Source organism: Miniopterus natalensis, chromosome 13, assembly GCF_054644295.1.
Source record: "Miniopterus natalensis isolate mMinNat1 chromosome 13, mMinNat1.hap1, whole genome shotgun sequence".
In the NCBI taxonomy this organism is placed as follows: domain Eukaryota; kingdom Metazoa; phylum Chordata; class Mammalia; order Chiroptera; family Miniopteridae; genus Miniopterus; species Miniopterus natalensis.
In genome coordinates this window covers 5,468,367-5,488,405 of record NC_142093.1, presented here as the reverse complement: position 1 = coordinate 5,488,405, position 20,039 = coordinate 5,468,367, and the positions used below count along the sequence as shown (strand labels likewise).

The following is a 20,039-nucleotide window of genomic DNA, read 5'->3' as shown; positions in this document are numbered from 1 at the left end:
CCCTTGCCCAGCAGGAGTGCAGAGCTCCAGCTCCAGGTGGCATCTTCCTCAGCTCTTCGCACGGCGTCTGTCCACCTTGAGTGGAAGGTCTCAAGCTAGGGAGAAGGTCAAGTAGATTAAAACCCGCATTGTTGCTGCAGGTATCGGTAGTTCACTCCCCTTTTTTTGCTGAGTCCTCTTCGATTGTAGGACAGTTTGTGTTTCCACTCTCTTGTTGATGAGTACCTCGGCTGTTCCCAGGTTTTTTGGCTATTATGTGCAAACCTGCTATGAATATTCTTGTAGAATCCCGGGCATTATTTCTTTTGGATAAATACCTCGTAGTGGGATTGCTGGGTCAGTTATGTGCAACTTTGTAAGAAACTGTCAAATTGTTTTCCAAACAGGATGTCCTGTTTCCCATTCCTATCCACAAGATAAGGGAGCTCGGGTGTTCTGCATCTTTTACAACGTTGAGTATTATCAGTCTTTCTCTTATGTATCTCATTATGGTTTTCATCTGAATTTCCATGGTAACTGATAATGTTGAACACTTTTTCATGTGCTTATTGATTATTTGCTTATCATTTTTGGGAAATGCAGGTCTTTCACCCATTTTTAATCAGGTTATTTTTCTTTATACCACTAAGTTATAGGAGCTCCTTACTGTATTCTGGATACCTGTCTTCTTTGAGAAATAGCTTGCAAATACTTTCGCCGTCAGTAATTATTTGTTTATTTTCTTAATGATGTCTTTTCATGAACAGAAGTTTTAAATTTTGATGAAGTATAATTTATCGTTTTTTTTTCTTTTCTACTGAGTGCACACTATGTCATCTTTAAGACATTATGGCCTACCCCAAGGTTATAAAGATATTCTACTGTGTTTCCTTCTGGAAGTTTTGGAATTTTAAGCTTTACATTTAGATTAACGACTAATACTGAAGTAATTTTTGTATATGTTTTGAAAGGGGTGCTGGATTTATTTATTTTCTTATGTGATATAAAATTATTTTAGCTCAAATAGGTTGCTTCAATGTCCTTACCATAAATTAGTTAACTGTGATACGTGTGGGGCTACTCCTGGTCTTTCTGTTCTCTCCCGTTGCTCTTTTGATCCTTTCCACCAATTAATTCCAAAATGTAACAAATGATAAGTTTTAAAGTTGAGGGAGAATAAGTCCTTCAACTTTGTTGTTCTTTTTCAAGATTGTCTTGACTATTCCAGCTCCTTTCCTTGTCTAAATAAATTTTACAATTAGCTTTTAATTTCTACAAAAAAGAAATTTGCCGGGATGTTGATTATAATTATACTCAATCTATAGATTGGTTTGGTGAGAATCGGCATCTAAACAGTATTGATTCTTTCTGCCTATGAATATGGTATGTCTTTCCATTTATTTAGATATTCTTTAATTTCACTCAGCAAAGTTTTAGAGTTTTTGAGATCCTGTATATCTTTTCTTGAATATATCCTGAAGCGGTTTGTGCTTTGACCGTAACAGCTTTTTTATGCTTCGTTGTTTGCATGGTATGTGTGTCCCCATCGTATATGCATTTTTCTGTGTACTGTGTTCTTACAAATGGCACATAGCTCACCCTCGATTTTCTTCCAAGTTGATACTATCTACCTAGTAATTGGAGTGTTTAATCCATTTGCATTTCATTATGGTATGTACATTTAATTAATTTTTGTCTTTGAATCTCTCTTGGTTTTGATTTCCATTTGTTATATTTGCTCTTTGTTTCTCTCTCACTGTTTTTCTGCCTTCAAATGAAATCAAATAATTTTTGGTATCTCTTCGGTGTTTTCTGTTGACTTTTTATTTACGCCTCTTATTGTTTATTTTAGATGTTATAATGTACACCTTTAATTTATGGAAATCTATCTTCCAAATATATCTTTACTTCATGAAGAATTTATCATTCCTATCACAGTATACTTCCAGTCACCACCCTTCCACCGTTTGTATGAGTGTTACATGTTTTGCTTCTACATATGCTATCAACTTCTCATGGCAACATTTTTTTAATTTTAAACCTCTCAGTAATCTTTTAAGTGTGTGTACATGCATGAGAGGGAGAGATTTTACTAGATCCCTTGTATCTCCTTGTTCCCATGTTCTCCATTCCTTCTTCCATAACTAGGTCTCTTTGGTGTTATCTCATGGCGGCCTGGAGAGCTCCCCTGCAGAGAGGGTTCGGATGGCTCTTATGCGTCTATCCTTGTGTGTCTTATCCAGTGTCCAGCATGGGGCTGGGTGTGAAGTACACGCTTAGGAACTTCGATTTTGTGATAGATGCTCATTCAATAACTATTCAGAGCATCTCCTGCATCGTAGCATCAAGTGGGAACAACAGGGGTGGGGGTTGGCAGGAAGGCACAGAGGGATGACTTAGGCACCTAAATATAGGAACATTAGAAGAACGTGACCTCTTCTTCAAAGACTATGTCATTTTATTGGGGAAATAAAGGCGCAAGTACATTGAAGAGACAATAACACAGGTAGAGGAGAAATCTGTACCGGAGCAGAGAGCCAGAAGAAGAACGGGTTCCAGGCTGTGCTGAAGACAAGTTTCTTAGAGGACAGCAACTGCGAAATGATTTTCTTATAAGACAAATCGAACTTTATGGGAATAATAGGAATGCCAGGAACAATCGTGGCGGGGTGAGGCTATTAAGAAAGAAAGAAATTCTTAAGCCTCCAAACCATTGTACTCTCAGAAAGACTGAACGTTTTGACCTATTGGGAATCCAGTCTCCCACTATTTAAAGCAAAGAGGGTGTCAGATTAGCTGACCATCTGGGAAATTTTGTTTGACACAGACCACTTCTTGCCACTACCGATCTCTTCTTTCATCTGTCACCCTTTGGCACCCTCGCATCTGCTGAGGTTGTTCAGAGGACACCAGATAATGTTTGAGAGAAAGGGGGAAGTTAAGATGCATTTTGGTCACTTTGCGAATGAAAAACACAAACAAAGAAACCCCAATGAAACAAAACAGACTTGGGGAGCGATTTATGAATGCCAACCCAAGGACTCGTTCACCACGATTCCTTAAATTTCTGGTACCTTTGCTTTGTAAGTGCTTTTCATCGATGTCCACATCTTCACTCTGACTCTGCAGGACCATACAGGGAGGAGATGGGGTCGGGGGGGGGGGGTGGTTCTTATTAAGGGGCTCTTGTTAGCTTCTCTCTCTACCAAGACTCAATCTGAGACCCAGAGAGAGTAACTGGTTTGCCCTGGGGTCTAATAGTGAGTGGCAAATCTGGCAATAGGACCTGGGTTTCAAAAAACTCCATTCTTGGAGTCCCCCCTTTCCCCCATGACATCACAGGGATCCCATTGCATGTGAACGAAATAAACAAGCCTTCAAGCACCTCAAATCTCACTGCTCTTCGCAATCCCTCATTGGCTGTTCCATGGGAAAGGGCTCTGGGCTCTGGTGTGGGATGACTAATGTTCTTATACAAATAAATATGTCACCCCAGTCACACTTACATTTTCCAATGGACCTGTGCGATTTTATGTTGTTTCTGTAAGCAGTTATAGTACGCTGCTATAAATCATTGCCATTTTACATCCCCAAATGTTAATAACAGATAGTTATTTATATTTCTTAGTTTACCCTGAAAGGGAGAGGGGTGGAGGAGTGAGGATGTGGGTTAGGAAGAAAAGCTATAGATTTAATTTATGGCTTTGGCCAGTCCTTTTCTCTGTACCTTTCTTGGTGTTTATACAACAGTGGGTGGTGGGAAGAGATCGTGATATATCCTATTGGTGAGATGCCAGGGATTCCTTCGCAGTCAGAGATGTCTCCAGGTCAGTTGTGTCCCCTCCTCGTGTTATCGTTGGTCGACTTGTTTGATTCAGTCAGATTTTCTATACGGTCCCACGTAGGTTGTTAGGAGAAGGTATGTGTGTGTTCCTGCTGCTTGTGAAGACACAGTGATCCTTTGGCTGATTGACAAAGATAAGACCCCTTTGATGTGACAGCCTGGCTCTGGGTTGAGCCCTGCTGTCCCGCCCTGGGGCCTGTTCACCTAAGATGTTCATTCCTGACAAACAAAATACACAGCCACCTTCCCCTCCATCCCCTCTGTGGAATGCCAAGCATCCTGCTTTCCGTAAATACCCCAGTCCTCCCGGGGAAGCCTCCGCCTGACCCCGGAGACACCAAACTGCTGACAGTGACTACCCACTGTCACTAGCAAATCGAGTCAAAGGATAAATAGGTCCCCTGCAAATGAAATGAATACCTGTTTAACTCTCTTAATTGATGAGGGAATTTTTTTTCCATTAAAAATTCAAGGTGCTTGGCAGTCAGTGAGTTCTTGACAATGAATGGATGTGTTCAAGGTCACAGAGCGCACGATACCTCGCCGCAGTTTCCACAATAGCAAGTCCAGGGCGGGTTTAAATCATCGCCAGGGGAATGGCCTGGATGGGCTGCTTCCAAGGCGCCTGGAGGTATTGGTTTCTGAAATTGCCTGTGTAAATCACAGCGATTTTTAACAGCTTCATTGCTAGACAGGAGCTGCCAGGCTTTAGGTAACCACTCCCCTCAATTTCAATGAAATCATTGGCGATGATGATAAGTTTAGAATGTGATTCTCAGAAGAAACGTCATGAAAGAATTCACTGGCTGCACAGGAAAAATGGATCCATTTCCATCAGGAATGCAGTGGGTGGGCGCTGTGTGTGTGTACCTTTCACTACAGGTCTGTCTATCTTTGTGTTAAAATGGAAAAACAAAACCTGTAGTTTAGAGCTTGTGTTGAGTCAGCAAATACTTTGGGAGGTTGCTGATGGGTTAAATATAATAACCTTTCAATCACTAATTCTTCAAGGTCTTTTTCAAGATGTTTCTCCTTGACATCAGAAGGTACAATAAATTAAAAATATGGTTACCAATATGGAGCACACCCAACCTATAAACCCCAAAGCCTCTCAGAGGAATATTCCAGAAAGCAAAACGCTGAGCCTTAAGATTGGGAGAGTAAACATAATTGCAGACTTTTACTCAACAAATATCCTATTAGTGTGTTAACTAACTGTACTGAGGAGACATTGAGGCCATAGATAAATGATAGATGATTTCAAAACACACATCTTAATGCAAGTGTGGATAGCTAATTTGATTGTAAGAAGATGCATATATCTTAATGGTAACAGTGAGAGATATAATAGCCATTTGAGACGAAGAGACAAGGGAGCAGCATATAGAAGTAACTGGATTTTAAAAAATTTTTTCACTGCTTCCCAACACCCACATTCTCTGCCACCTGGTCAATTTCCTCATTTATTCGTTGATTTGTGACGTGTTTGTTGAGAGTCTCCAATCTGTAAGGCATATGGGGGCACTGAGAACAAAAATACTAGCTTCGCCCGGCGGGGCGGGGCTCAGCGGTTGAGTGTCGACCTAGGATCCAGGCGATCGGGGTTCGATTCCCGGTCAGGGCACATGCCCAGTTGTGGGCTTGATCAATGACTCTCTCATCATTGATGTTTCTGTCTCTCTCCCTCTCCTTTCCTCTCTCTGAAATCAATAAAGACATATTTAAAAAAAAAAAAATACCAGCTTCATCTCCGAAGACTGCAAAATTCAAAGGTACGCGGGAAAATCATTCCAAAACATAGTGTGAGAAATATATTTAAATCATTCAGCCCACTATTCATTCAGCAAATTTTTCTGGAGCATCTACTATGTGCCAGGCATTTGCTAGGCCCTGGAGATACGATGTCCAATGAAACGAGGCCAGAGATCTACAGTCTGATGGGTCACATTCTCATTAATTAGTCCTGACTGATCATTTAGCCGCAGGGTAAAAATAGGATGAATTATGGACTTCCGCAGGGACATGGGCCAATGCCACATGTCGCTTAGGGTTACTCAGCCCTTTTCCCATTTGAAAGGAGAGACAGACGGGCAGATCGGAGCTTCTCCCAGGAACAATCTTTACCTTGAAAATCGATGCCAATGGGATTTGGTCTCTGGAGAATCTTACAAAGCTAGAAGGCAGGGACCATGCTGCTGGCATCGAGGACCAAATGATTCACTGGAAGCAGAGGTGACTCAGTCCCGTCACAGGGGAAGGGGGAAGAAGTCAGGCACGCAGTGACACTGACGAATTATGGAAGAAAGCGAGCCGGCACATTTCCAAGCCGGGATGAGAGGAGGGACGGCGAGTGGGATGTCTCCCACCCCACCCCTGCCAGCCAGGGCCACAGGAAACATTTCAAGCAGGACACTGGGATATCTGCCAAGAGAGACGTCCTCCCAGAGACAGGAGCTGGGGACTGAGGGCCCCATTTCCCAGGTCACTCCAGTCACCAGGGGAGAGTTGCTGTGGGGCAGAAGGTTCTCGCCACAGCCCCCAACTGCGCCCGCGTGTTTCAGAGAGAGAAGTGACCCCCCCGCCCCCGGGCTGCTTGTCCAGGGTTTTGTGGTCGCATCAGTGTTGGAGTTGATTTGTATCACCAAGTGTCACTTCACCTGGGGTGGAGGGAGGGTCTCCCTTATCTATGCAGCCAGGACTATTTTGAGGCCACTCTATCAGAAACCGGCTTATTTTGGAAGTACTTAAGCCCTCTATTTTTAAAAATAAACTTAGAAATCTTTCTCCTTTTGTGTTTGAGTGATCAACAAAAGGCTGGGTTTGGGAGTTTGTTTTCCCAGCACCCCACTTCCAGCCCACTCAGCTTTAATTATGTTTTGTTTAAAACTTATCAAGCGGAGGCTTGCTGAGACAGAGCCACGCGACAGAGAAGCGAAGGCCCGTCTTCTGGCTTCCAAGAGCCTTCTCCTCTTACGCTTACTTTATCATTATATTCAGATACACTGCCCTCGGAGTCTTGGGCGCAGGCTCGATTTTTCTTTCCCTCCTCTTCCAAGATACGTATCTTGAAGAAAATCGTCTTTGTTTAGCTTGTGATTTTTTTTCCGACGCATTTATCAAAAAGGGAAAGGATTAGAGTGTTTGATTTTATTTGTTTTCTAGGATCTTTGTTCTGCATTTTTGTCCCATATTTCCTCCCCTGACTTTCTTCTTACCCTGGATTTCTGTTCCACTCAAATGCTTTCTTCAGTTTCGGGCTTCCTAGCCCGTGGGTTCTTAGGCTTCTGTTTTAAGACACTTACAGGTAAGATAAACTATAAGGTGGGTAATTTTGTGGATAACATTGTACCTGAGAAAACTTACCAAGTGCTTGTGGGAAAGCGTGGCAGGTTGCAAAAGGTAAAGGAGCAATGCATGTCTTCCCCCTTCTGGTCCCCAGGCCACACCCTGTCTAACCTGGCAGGTCCCTTTCCTCGCCCAGCCGCCCGCCTGTCTAAGCTGTCCATGGGGGCTCTCCCGCACCTTCCTTCTGCCCCACTCAGGTCCCGTCCGCTCCATTAAGCAGGTTCCACTCCTCCCAGCCCACAGCCCACACTCACCCCTTCCTTCTCTGACCCCTGGTGTGCGCGTAGTAATCCCTCCTCCTTTCCTGCTTGCAATCCATCCCATTCTTAGAACATCTAGTTTGCCACATTTCTAGATCATCTATAGAGTCATTGTTTTTCTAAAGAGAATTACACCCTTCATTTCCCAGGTAACTCTACCAATTTTTTGGGTCTTAGCAGGACCTCATAAGTAAAGGTCTGAAAATCCCAGTGGGCACCGCTGCCCAAGGGCCTGGCCTTGGGTTAGCGTAGGTCCGGCAGATGCTTACTGAGCAGGAGCAGCCACGTCTGGCCGAACCCCTCCTCCCGCCGACACTCAGTTTGGTCAGGGCCTCACTTATGTATCACCTGTCTTGTGGATTCTGTTTTATTATGTTTCTCGAGATCAACCCTTTGTGCTTCAGGCAAGATTAGTCAAAACTGGGATTTGTTCTGGGGAGAGTTAGACCAGGCATGACTCTGTGCGACCCTTTCAGTGATGAGGTCTTCTGAAAGAATTCACTGCCTCAGGACTTAGATTTCTGAAAACAGAGTTTTGGGAAATGACATCTATCTCTTTTTATCGTGAGCAGTGCTTTGTTTCAGGTGGAGATTAATGGTCTTACTAGCCCAGGCAGATGATCCATTTTACAGGTATCGTGAGCTGAGTAAAACCCAGCCTTTACCACACTCAGCACTCACCCCCCAGCTGCATACACTGCTCCTGGGACAAGGGCATGTATTGCTACAGGGGTGTAATCAAGTGAAAGTTCATGGAGGAGCTAAGGGGATGCTTCCATGACTGTTAGGATGTGTTCTTCATTTTTGGAAGCTTGAATGTATCACTTGTGTTTCTGGGTAACATTCATGGTCAAGACCAAAGGTGAACAGTACAGGTGTCTTTGAAATGCACTCCCGCGCCTCCTGAGTTCCTGTTCCACGAGGAACCTCGGCGTGTTCTACATTGCACTGCGCTCTGAAAAATTACATCTCTCGTGGCTCCGACGGACAGTTACCCAATCTTTTAAGCTTATCTTCATATGGAAGGGGATTTTTTTTCCCATCTATACTCAGATTCACAGATTTTTAATCGTAATAGAAAATATTCAGTAGCTTCTCCTATTAAAAGTGGACTCGAAAAGACAATGTTTATACCTTCTGGCACCCAGCACACTGCTTGACACATAGTAGGTGTGCAGAAAGTGTGCTCAGCAAGCAAAGGCATACCCACAATGATTCCCACATGCTTGGCTGCATGTGTGCAGACTCATGACTGTTTCGCACCGAGTAATGGGCAGAAGTTGTGTTAACTTTCCTTTCCCAGTAGCTTATTATACTGAAGAGTAAATACCAAACCTGCCGAATGAAACAGGGCTGTCTCCCAGGTCGGGCTGCGTGCCGACCCCTGCCCAGCTGTCTAAACCCAAGCCCTCTGTGTCGTTTTGTTCCCCTTCTGCTCAGATGCCCAGCCCACAGAAGGAGAGAGGGAAATATGGAACCAGATCAGCGCCGTCCTCCAGGACTCCGAGAGCATCCTCGCCGACCTGCAGGCCTACAAGGGCGCGGGGCCAGAGATCCGAGACGTATGCCAATGACAATAGCAAGCTGACAGCACCCTTGGACGACAAGGGAAACCCACACACGCACACGCACACGCACAGCAAGATTAAGTGATAGACCTAGTATTTCCTAGTGTCGCAGGAAGAACAGGGGTGGTAATGGGCCCTTGAACAAATGCGTGAACGGCCCCTTCTGTCCTAGGACGTTAATCTGAGCACACGCTGCTGTAGACCATGAAAATGTTAGCCACCCTCTCCTCAAACATGCATGTAATGCTGCAGGACTCCCATTTGCACAATAATTTCTCAGTCTGTTACTTCATTCGAGGGAAACGTACATATAAAGTTGTTGAACAACAGTTGAAATACGAGTCTTGAGCTCTGGGTTTACATGAACTTTCCAACATTTTGTAATAATTTGGGCAGGTTCCACCAGCACCACCAACAGCCGTCATAAACTATCTCACTGTTAGTAGCCTGCAGGTCTGTCATTTTTAACTGACTTAGGAGATTAAAAGAAAATAAATACATGAAAATCAAAGCAACAACCAAAACAAAAAAGGAAATTGTCCCTGGGGCTTTTGAGGCTTCAAAATGCCTTAAAGGCAAGAAACTTCTCACTCTTCTTATTTGAAATAATTAGTTTTGTGGAAGTATCAACACATACACGTGTGTGCACACACAGGCACACACGCACACACACGCGCGCGCACACACCTGCGGCTGCTGCCAAAATTGTTCTGGAAAAAAACACCACTAACGTCACAGTTCTCCCGCTGCTGGAACCCAGACAAAACAAGGTTTCTAAGAAAGTAGCAGCCTGTTAAAAGGTTGTTTTTCTACTTAGGGGGCCACCATGAATTTAGGTGATTTAGGTAACATCACAGCCTGGCAGGAATGTGATACATATGACGGAGAAAGGAAAAAGACCTACAGAATTGTCGTTTCGTAATGAGCACCAGCTCTACTTTAGAAGGATAAATGATGATGGAGGGGGTTTGCATTGCTTCCAATTAGATGTGCATTTTTTACATTTAAGATAAGAGAAACAAGTTGACACAGGATCTAATTACAGAGCTATTTGCAGTATGTTCAAGTGCTGAAATCTCCATTGAGCATTTTGGAGGACAGTCCGATGAACTGATGTCAGTGTAACAAGTATACATTAGCAAAGTACATCAGAAACTGTGTTTTTCGAAATGTAAATCGTCTCTCAATCTTAAGTCGTTTTGACATGGAGCTTATTGCTTCCTTCTAAACAATTCTGTGATTTTTTCCAGGCAATTCAAAATCCCAATGACATCCAGCTTCAGGAAAAAGCTTGGAACGCAGTGTGTCCTCTGGTCGTGAGGCTAAAGAGATTCTATGAGTTCTCCATAAGGCTAGGTGGGTTCGTGTTTACAGCGTCCGTGTCCCACGCGGGAAGCTCTGTGGTGCTGGTGAAAGCCAGAGGAAGAGCTCGGTGCCTTAGGAGGTGCCCATGTCCGTCCGCTATAGCTCCCCAGAGGCCATCCACGGACAACACCTGTCTTTTTTATTTCTTTCAATTCATCTCCGTGTCTCTTCTGAATTTCTCGGCACATTTAGAGTGTCTCCACCAGCGGTCCCTTTGGTCTTGTTCTCAGCTAAGTCCAACTCTTAGCAGTTTCACTGTGGTCTGATCACATGTCTGGGTGACAGAGAAGTTGGAAGGTACAGGCGACCGGCTAACCTGGGAGGAACTTGCTTGGCTGGAGTCATGTGATAAATTTAATATAGTGAAATACAAGCAAAGCAAACATAATGTTCTGCCCTTAAGCTTTCAAACACACACACACACAAATAAAAGCCTGTCCAGGGCCAGGATGGCTTTGCAGAAGGCGGAGCAAAGTCAAGCCTGCTTGGCAATAGGGCCAATTTGGCCGCCAACCTGATGTCACCACTCCCTCCCCTCAGCAGGAGCGCTGAGCTTTCCTTAGCTAACGCGTCTAGCATGAGGAAGGGGATAGTCATGTTCTGCTCTACTTTTGCCATAAATGAATGCTGCGTTTTAAGAGGGAAACAGAGAAATCAAGGAGAGTAACAGCCATGATGTTGAGGGAACTTGAAGCTGAGACCCAGAGGAGTAGCTGAACGAACCGAACCAGTGTTTCAGGAAGAGAGAGCGTTTGAAGACGCTCAGATCGATGAGGGATCAGGTTGTCTCTGAGAACGTCAGCTGGGGCTGCAAATGGTGCTTTTTGAAGGCTCTCTGCAGGCCACCTCAAACATGTATTTACCCCTTTGACTTCCAGAAAAAGCTCTTCAGAGTTTATTAGAGTCTCTGACCTGTCCACCCTACACACCAACCCAACACCTGGAGCGGGAGCAGGCCCTGGCTAAGGAGTTTGCCGAAATTCTGCACTTCACCCTTCGGTTCGATGAGCTGAAGGTGAGGCCACACGTGCTTGACAATTTAACACACTCGTGCCGAGTGCCTGCTGTGTACAGGTCCTGCGCCGTGCTGTGGGGTGGGGGACAGAGGGAGATGAGCGAGGTGCAGCTCCTTCCCCGGGGAGACGTAGAAAGCAGTGAGAATTGCACTCTTAAAAGGGACAGGAGGGTGGTTTCCACATGAAAATTCAAAACCTGCTTAATGCAACAAGAGAAACCTTTCGAGTGTCTGTTCCTCATTGAGAACAAATATACTTTCCTTGGAGTCTAGTCTATAGTGACAACGGCATTTAGACAATGAAGCCCCGAGTACTTATTTTCAACCAGAAGCTGCTTCGATTCTCGCGTGACCAAGAGAAGGCCTGCTGTATTTACACACCTAGTGCGGGGCTCCCAGTGCGCATCCCCCCCGATGCCGAGATGACCTCCCCTCCCCTCTGACTTTCAGATGAGGAACCCGGCCATTCAGAATGACTTCAGTTACTACAGGAGGACAATAAGCCGCAATCGCATCAACAACATGCACGTGAGTCCCCGGGGCCCCTGGGCAAAGCCACCAGATCTCCGCGTCTCTTCTGATGCCCGCGTCAGGCAGGGCACAGGGAGAGGACAGAGTCTTGTCCGTGATTCAATTTCCAGAGGACATTGTTTGGGGGTTTTTGACGACCTCTTTATCAGATGCATCTTCTCTTCTTATTTTCATCAGCTAGACATTGAGAATGAAGTCAATAACGAGATGGCCAATCGAATGTCCCTCTTCTATGCAGAAGCCACGCCCATGCTGAAGACCCTCAGCAATGCCACCATGCACTTTGTCTCCGAAGTAAGTGGAGCTGAGCCACGAGGTGCCTTTTTCTTAATTGCGCGTAAAAGCTGCTGGCAGCGCTGACGTCCGTTTGTGTCTCCCATTTAGAACAAAACCCTGCCCATAGAGAACACCACAGACTGCCTCAGCACCATGACGAGTGTCTGTAAAGTCATGCTGGAGACGCCGTAAGTGACATCAGATTTGTTTTCGTGGTCCAGAGCTCACCTAGGTCCAGAGCCTCTTGGTATAGTGATGATGATGCTGACACCTAACCGCTGGGTCAGCACGTGAACATTTACACATCTGTTATCTGAATTAATCTCGTAAAGAACTCTGGGTGGTAGGTGTAGTTATCCCATTTTAGAGCTGAGGAAGCTGAGGCTGACTTTCAAAAGCTTGCACAGCTTGTTAGATGGCAAGACCAACACTCAAGTCAAAGACGCTGTAGAAATTGTGTAAGAATCAAGTGGAGGACTGGGTGAAATAACTGGGTATTATTATAAATATATTGGAGAAAAGATTGGAAAGAAGGTTTAGAACCAGGAGAAGTGGTAAGACGGTTGTAAGAGGGTGATAAAGATCTCTCTCTTTCTGTCTCTCTCTCAGCAGTTCCTTTGTATTTAAGCTGGTTGCTGGATTTAAAAATGGTTGAGGTTGTTGAGGATTAGGCAGCATGGTCATGAGGAAATCCACATTCAAAAGCCAGGGGTTCCACTTATATCTGTAGCCCCCTCCGGGCCCATAGACCAGTGGTCTGAACTGCCTGGGCCTGGTTTCCTCACAAGGTGACATTCTCATAAAGCCATCTAAGTTGCAGAGTGTTTGGGAGGCCCATAGGGACCAAAAATGCCTTATAAAATGTGATGTCCTGTTCCAGTGTAGGATGACATTAGTTTCAAATATCTTGCTTATACCAAAGTCAAGATTTATTCCAAGACAAAATAGCAATCATCTTCATTGAGGGGCCCATTCATAAAGAAACAGATATTAAGAAAGCCTCTAGTATTGGCCCGAGCTATCTGAATCAGCAGAGCCCCCGTCAGGGTAAGTAGACAGTATTCAGGCTTCACGAATGCGCCCAGCCCAGGGAACGGCGCGTGGGTTCTCAGAGGGATCCTCCGCAGCCGAATTCAGCCTGCAGCCTGCATCTGAGCTACCCTGGCTGGGGACACGGTCGCTGCTCGGTGGAGGCGAGCGTGGTTCTTTCTCTGTAATGAAGCCATTACTCTCTAGCATCTTGGACAGCCAGAGGGAACCGCTATAAAATATTCAAGATGGATGGGCGGGGAGTGATGTACGCAGTGAGCTGGCTCCTGAAGGGCAGGAGAGAAGAGAATTGACTGCCTCTGATTTACCTTATTTTCACACTGAGCTGCTGGTGGATGCATTCAAGGCGAATGATCACCTTGGGCTTCTCGAAGAGCATATTAACCTGGTGGGGGCAGGTCTGGGCTGCTCTCAGGAGAGGATCCGCGGAGTCCGAAGCAGCGGGCGCAGAGCCAGCAAGGAGCGCGCTCGGGCCGGGCAGTAACCGCTGCGGCTTCCTCTCTCCCAGGGAGTACAGGAGCAGGTTTACGAGCGAGGAGACGCTGATGTTCTGCATGAGGGTCATGGTGGGGGTCATCATCCTCTACGACCACGTCCACCCCGTGGGAGCGTTCTGCAAGACGTCCAAGATCGATGTAAGAACAGCTACGAAATGTACTTTCCTCCCCCCCCCCAAGAGTGACCTCTCCAGGATACAAGCCCCATCCTGGCAGCTCGCTTGCTCTCTTTTTTTTTTTTTAGGGTGTAGATCCTGTTTAATTTTTTATTTAAATTTATCTTTATTGTTGAAAGTATTACAGATGTCCCCCTTTTTTCCCCCATTGACCCCCTCCCCCTTCAGATCTTGTCAAGTCACCAAGTCCTATGGACAGGACCTCAGATTAATCTTCCACCTCTGCCCGATGCTCCACGCCCACTGTTCTCTCACACTGCACACCCTCAGGAGCTCTCACTGCTCCTCCTTTCTCCAGTCTTGCGGCCTCGGGTCCATTTCCATATTAGTCACATTGCTAGATTGTTTAACACCTGCCAAGGGCGTTTTCTACAGGAAGACGCCCCTAACTGCCTAACTCGCTGTGAAACCCACGATGAATCCTGCCCTGACTACATCCCGGACTGCATCTTGTTACTAACACCCACGACTTTCATCAGCCCAGAATAGAACTAGAAGTTCCCAGAGGGTACCCACTGCTCCCACAACCTTGGTCTAATCTGTGTTAGACCAAGATTGCTGCTTCGGCACTTTGGACCGGAGCGCCTGTCACACTGGCATATGAGCTGTTTGTCTCTCTTCTCCCACGAGACTGTCAGCTCTTTTGGGAGAGGAACCAAATCTCCGCATCCCTCAGCTTGATCCCACCCTGTTGGTCATTCCTGTGTTTCATTTCCGTGAGCAGGAATAGTGTGATATGAGGGGCAAATATAATGGGCAGGTGTGATTGTGGACGGAATTCCTAGGGTAGTAACGACCATTGTGCTTTCTCCCAGATGAAAGGCTGCATAAAGGTTCTGAAGGAACAGGCCCCAGACAGCGTGGAGGGGCTGCTGAATGCCCTCAGGTGAGCCTCAGCCTCTGGTAGACTCGCCAGGGGCGGCCAGCCCTTCAGATCCTTTGCAGATTTAGATGCTGTTGGGGACTGAGGGCTGGGGCACCAGGCTTAACCCCTTGCGTATTCTAACACATTTGCTCTTCCCGGCAACCTGTAAGGTCAGCACCATTTCTATCGTCTCCTTTTTACAGATGGCAGAAACTGAGATTTAGGGAAGTCAGGTAACTTGCCAAAAGCGGCACAGCAGATGGCCAAGCTAGGACCTCAGCCCCGGCCTGGGTGACCCCACCCAGGTCATGGGCCTAACTCCCGGCCACACTGCTTTGTGGCTGTGGTTAGTAGGGACTCGTCAGACGAAACAGCTTCCCATCCCAGGTCCTGCGTGCCACACCTAGGTTTTATACTCAGCTCCCTGTCACACCATCTCACTTCATCATCGCAGCGCAGAGAAGTCAGGCTCATCTGTTTTCCTCACCCATTAAATGAAGCGCCTGAGGTGCACCTGAAATGAATGCACAAGACGCTGAGGTTGATCCTGCGTTGTGGCTTCTGCGTTGTCATTGTTCCAGACAGTTGTAGAATTAACCTAAGAGCCTTCCAGATTCTGAGGGTCAGCCAAGGTTTTCACAGAAGGCTGGCTTTCCCGCTCAGTAAAGAGACTCTAGCTACTGAAGTGTCTGAACTCTACAGCTCTATTCAGTCAAGCAAAACTCCTAGAGCAGTGCGCTGTGGGGGGCTGTGGGTCCCCTGAGTGCTGGCGTGTGTGTCCCCTAGGCGCTGTGATAAAGTGAGAGAGCACAGGCTTCTGAGGCAGCCAGACCTGGCTCCAGATTGTTCACAGATCCCTCATGGCCACCTCTGTGGTCTGGAATGGGTCATGTAACCTCTAAATCTCAGCTTTGACATCTGTAAAATGGAGGCAAATAACCTCTCTTGCCAAGAGTTTGTGTGAGTGAAATGAAAACTCACGCGGAGAGCCTAGGATGCGGTCATGATTTTATTACATTACTTCTCCTTTCCTTCCATAAACTATTTCTGCACCAGGTTAATGTGAGGATGCGGACTGCATCACTTCTTATTTTGATTTGCTCACCTCCATGTGTGCCCCCTGGTGGGGTCAATGAAGATGAGCGTTGCCGAGAAAATAGAAAACTAGAAATTACTTTAGTGCTATGTTGTAATGCAAATCCATATTTTGAAATTCGTGACTTAGGGGTAGCCTAGGTGGCCAAGATCCCATCATGGGACGTCCGCCTCCCTGGAAAATGAGATTGCTTAACATCTCCTCTGTAATTATTTGGTTAGTTGATGTATTTGTTTAATAACCGTAATACAAAATTCCTATGGAAGGAAGAATGGAATTTTCAGTCCGTAGGAGAATAGTCTGGGTATTGGATTGCGGCTCTCTGCCTAAAGACCAGGCCCAGGTTTGATTTATAAATATCATTTGTGTCTCCCGAGGCAAAGATGGGCCAGCGAGCCATTGCCGACGCTTTCACAGAGCACTATTTGCACAGTGAACTCCCTCGTTTTCTCTCTGTCCAGGTTCACTACAAAGCACTTGAATGATGAATCGACTTCCAAACAGATTCGAGCAATGCTCCAGTAAGGCGCTGCTCCGCGAAGAGGCTCTATGTACTGACCTCAGAAGATGTATATGTTTACATAATTTAATACAGATTGATGTTAATACTTGTGTATTTACATAACCGTTTCCTTCTTGTCACTGAAATATATGGACCTTCGTTTGTATCCCGACTGACTCAGCCCAGCAGAGCATACGTTGACTGGAGAGCCTTACCTTCGACGTCTAAAACACAACCCCCTCCTCCAAAGGCAAAATTTGGAGGCGTCGAACGTTGCCCCTGGAGCCCTTTAACTACACCTGTAACCATCAGCAATTGCTAATAGTTTGTGGTAGTGTTTAAATTCTAGATGTGTAATCTCTCTGGGAAGTATAGTGATAGAAACACAAAGTATTTGATTTCCTGGGTTGGCTCAGCTACAAGAAACACGACTGATATCCTGACAGTTGGAGAGAGGAATCCAGAGGAAGGAAAACGCTTGTGGAGAGTCCAGCCCACGTGCCTGGGACTCAGCACGCCCCTCTCTCCCGAGACTGCCAGCCGCGCGTGCGGCCTTTCTGTTTGCACGCGTTGCATTCATCACACGTTCCCTTTCTGTCTGGATTTACGTCCCTCTAAAGATCCCTTTCGATTTTGCAAGAGGAAAGTCACCTGTGTTTGAATGAGAGAAGAGTAGACAGGCGTGCCGTCAGAGGTGGGCCGTCGGAGGTGGGCTGTCTAGGAAGTGGGGGGAGGGCGCCCAGGCAACAGGAGCCCCCTCTCTGCTTCAGCCGCCTGTGCACAGGCCAAGGAAGGGGAGCTCTGGCTTTGAAACTGTGGGTACGTCTGCTGACGCTCCAGTCGTTCGCGTAGTGCTGGGCGCACAGCCTCTCCTAATGGGAGCCTTGTTCTCTGTGGGCCCTTCATGTGACAGTAGAGTCCTGGGGTACTTGGTTAGTTACCAGAAAATGGGGGGGATTTGGAGGGGAACAATATCTACATTTTCTGGTTTCCTGGTCTTTCAGATGCAGCTCCTTCCTGGCCCCATTGCGAACTTGTTGCAGTGTGTAGAGCCTGGTCAGAGTTCCTGGATTTGGTTCTAGCCCTGTTGAGTCACAGCATGATCTTGGGAAATTCACTGAAGCTCTGTGTCTCACCTTTCTCATCTATAAAATGGACAGTGAAAACAGACAATCTCCAAGAGCCCCCTAAGGCTACGGGTCATTGAAACGACCGACTCCTACATTCGTCCTTCGTAACGAGAGTCCAGTAAGCATCACCCACCTTAGCTTGATGATTGACCATATGACAAAGCCTAGGGTCATTCTGTCTGAAAATCAGAGCTTAGAATGAAACCGTGGAAATCTAATCTCCAATGGAAAAAATGAGACAGAGGGCGAAGTCAATCAGGACCCCACCCCAATGTAGGACTAGAATCCAGGATGCCTCACTCCCAACTCCATGCTCTTTCCTTTCCACCATGTGGCCTATGCATACCTACTATGGGATGAGACTGGATACTTTAAAACAAATCCTCAGCCTGGCCTACATAATTACTTACCTATTTCTGGTAGACAGGAAGAGTTACCCAGTGAATGATAATTCCAGAAGTTGGGTCTGGGTACCTTAGAGCCCAGTGTCATTCACAATATCCCATGAAATAAGCTGTCACACCATCGCTTCCCAGACTTTAGTGGCCAGCTGGCATTCCCTTGAGTCCTCCAAGGAAAAGGGAGACATACATTTATTTTGTTTTATTTTCAACAAAGAAATCCAGCCAAGTGGCAAAACTGTTTCCGTGGTCTGTATCTACATGTCAGTCAACAGAGAGGGGAAAGACCCTTTTCCTTAAAGCTGTTCAAGCTGAGCCAGTACAGCTGCTTGGATGGCTGCTCTCCCACCAGCATCGAAATGCACTAGATGGCCTTCAAGACCTTTCCAAGCCTAGGGATGCTAATGCCCTACCAGAGAATGGGGTGACAATGCGTGAACAAACTCATTAAATATTCAGCTTAAGAAAAGTTCTTCTATTTGGCAGCCACATAGTATCCTTGGGCGACAACTGTCAAGACTAGAAACATAGAGGCACTGAATGTTCATCCTTCTTGGGTCCAGTTTCCCCCTTTATCAGGAAAGTCTTGGAAAGAGGCAGGGACTTGCAGAGGAAATAGCTGAGCATGTGTATAATTTTTAATTAGACTTTCTATCAAAAGGGACCAAATATATGGGAGGGGCTGCTGGCCTGCCCCGATTTAGCCAGGTCATCGTATCTCGAAGCCAAGATTCAGCCACCAGTATATGGATTCTCAAAAGCCCAGGGTCTGGACATCGGGAGGAAGGTTAACTGAATGTCTGTGATCACGGACAGCGATGGACCTTGGGTCCACTCCAGAGCTATCGTGGGAGACAAATTCTTTTAACAGTCTGTCCTCCGGGCATTGGGAGTCCTCGAGCAATCATCTTTCCTGTGCTGCATGCACGTGCATCCAAGACCCATGGGTGGCTTTGGGGAAAGTGCTAGCGACAGTATCCATGTCAATGTCAACTATATTTCATATTCGATGTCTCATAGTTTTCAAATAAACAGCGTTTTCCATTACTCCAATATTTATTTGGGGGGCAAGCAACAAAATGAAAATTACATTTCTCCGAACCACCGCTATTTTGGCCTCGTAACTTTGTTCTCAGAAACCTTTCATGAGCCACAAGGAATTAGTAGTAAAAAAAAAAAAAACAGAAAAAGTGCCAATAAATGTTTGAATTGTGGTGACCCATTCAGGCTGGCATATTAATTAATGACCAGAAAGACAGTCTTGGATATTATCTTATAACTATTAGTTGATATCATGCTTCACCAAGGTTTGCTCCTAGTCGTTACCATTATATCAAGATATTAATAGTAGACTGAAGTCTTTGGTACATCATTGCATTGAAGTAAAAATAATTTCATGCTTCCTCAAAAGAATAACAAAACCTACTCCATTTTAGGATCCAACTGTCCAGTAGAACTCAGAGACCTCTCATTCAATCCTAGACAGCTGCGTTTTCTAGGTGTTCATAATAAATATTGGGATTTTGTCTTAAAGAAACAAACACTCTGAAGCTCAGTTTCCCACTACATCTACCAAGGCTGATGCATTCACAAATCTGGTTTACGGTTGTCATATATTGTTTGCTAAAGTAATTGTAATTTTTTTGCCTGCTTTGCCTCTTTTTGTACAGAAGTTTTGGGCGTGAAATGAAAATTAAAGTTTGGTACATATATTTAAAAATGCACCTCTTTTATGTGATGTTCGAGGTTGTGTGGGTGATAAGCACATGATCGTAAATACATACCAAATCTAGATATTTGCTGAAGATCTGTTCTGGGCACCAGGAAGTCACACCGTCTGCCTTTGACTTCTTGTGCCTCAGTTTTTTTCATGTAGAACATGAAATACCCAAAATATACTGCTCTTGGTATCAACTGTATCTCATTCATTTCAGCAAAGACTCCTCACTAGGACAAAAGCATAAAATAAATAGAATCATGATTGATCTTAGAAATGCATGAGATATACTCGTCCAAGGAGGCTAAGAAACCCTAAAAAATGCCCTTTCACTCATTTTTTCAAGTACGGTAACACTTTATGAATTTGGCAAAATCAGCAAATAACCTCTTCCTTGTAAGTACAGTTTTTCAGGCATCTTT

General features: G+C 45.5%; 1 protein-coding gene across 2 annotated transcripts in view; it reads left to right on the top strand.

Moving 5' to 3' along the window:
• CYRIA (CYFIP related Rac1 interactor A) overlaps nucleotides 1-19,372 on the top strand; it is a 42,559-nt gene extending 23,187 nt beyond the window's left edge. For both annotated transcript variants that reach the window (XM_087823361.1, XM_087823362.1), the window contains 9 exons: nucleotides 8,869-8,990; nucleotides 10,247-10,352; nucleotides 11,240-11,376; nucleotides 11,827-11,904; nucleotides 12,085-12,201; nucleotides 12,292-12,371; nucleotides 13,742-13,868; nucleotides 14,722-14,792; nucleotides 16,329-19,372. In XM_087823361.1, coding sequence (XP_087679487.1) covers nucleotides 8,869-8,990; nucleotides 10,247-10,352; nucleotides 11,240-11,376; nucleotides 11,827-11,904; nucleotides 12,085-12,201; nucleotides 12,292-12,371; nucleotides 13,742-13,868; nucleotides 14,722-14,792; nucleotides 16,329-16,392 — 902 coding nt within the window. In that variant the 3' untranslated portion in view covers nucleotides 16,393-19,372. The remainder of the gene's footprint in view (nucleotides 1-8,868; nucleotides 8,991-10,246; nucleotides 10,353-11,239; nucleotides 11,377-11,826; nucleotides 11,905-12,084; nucleotides 12,202-12,291; nucleotides 12,372-13,741; nucleotides 13,869-14,721; nucleotides 14,793-16,328) is intronic.
• The last annotated feature ends 667 nt before the right edge of the window (nucleotides 19,373-20,039 follow it).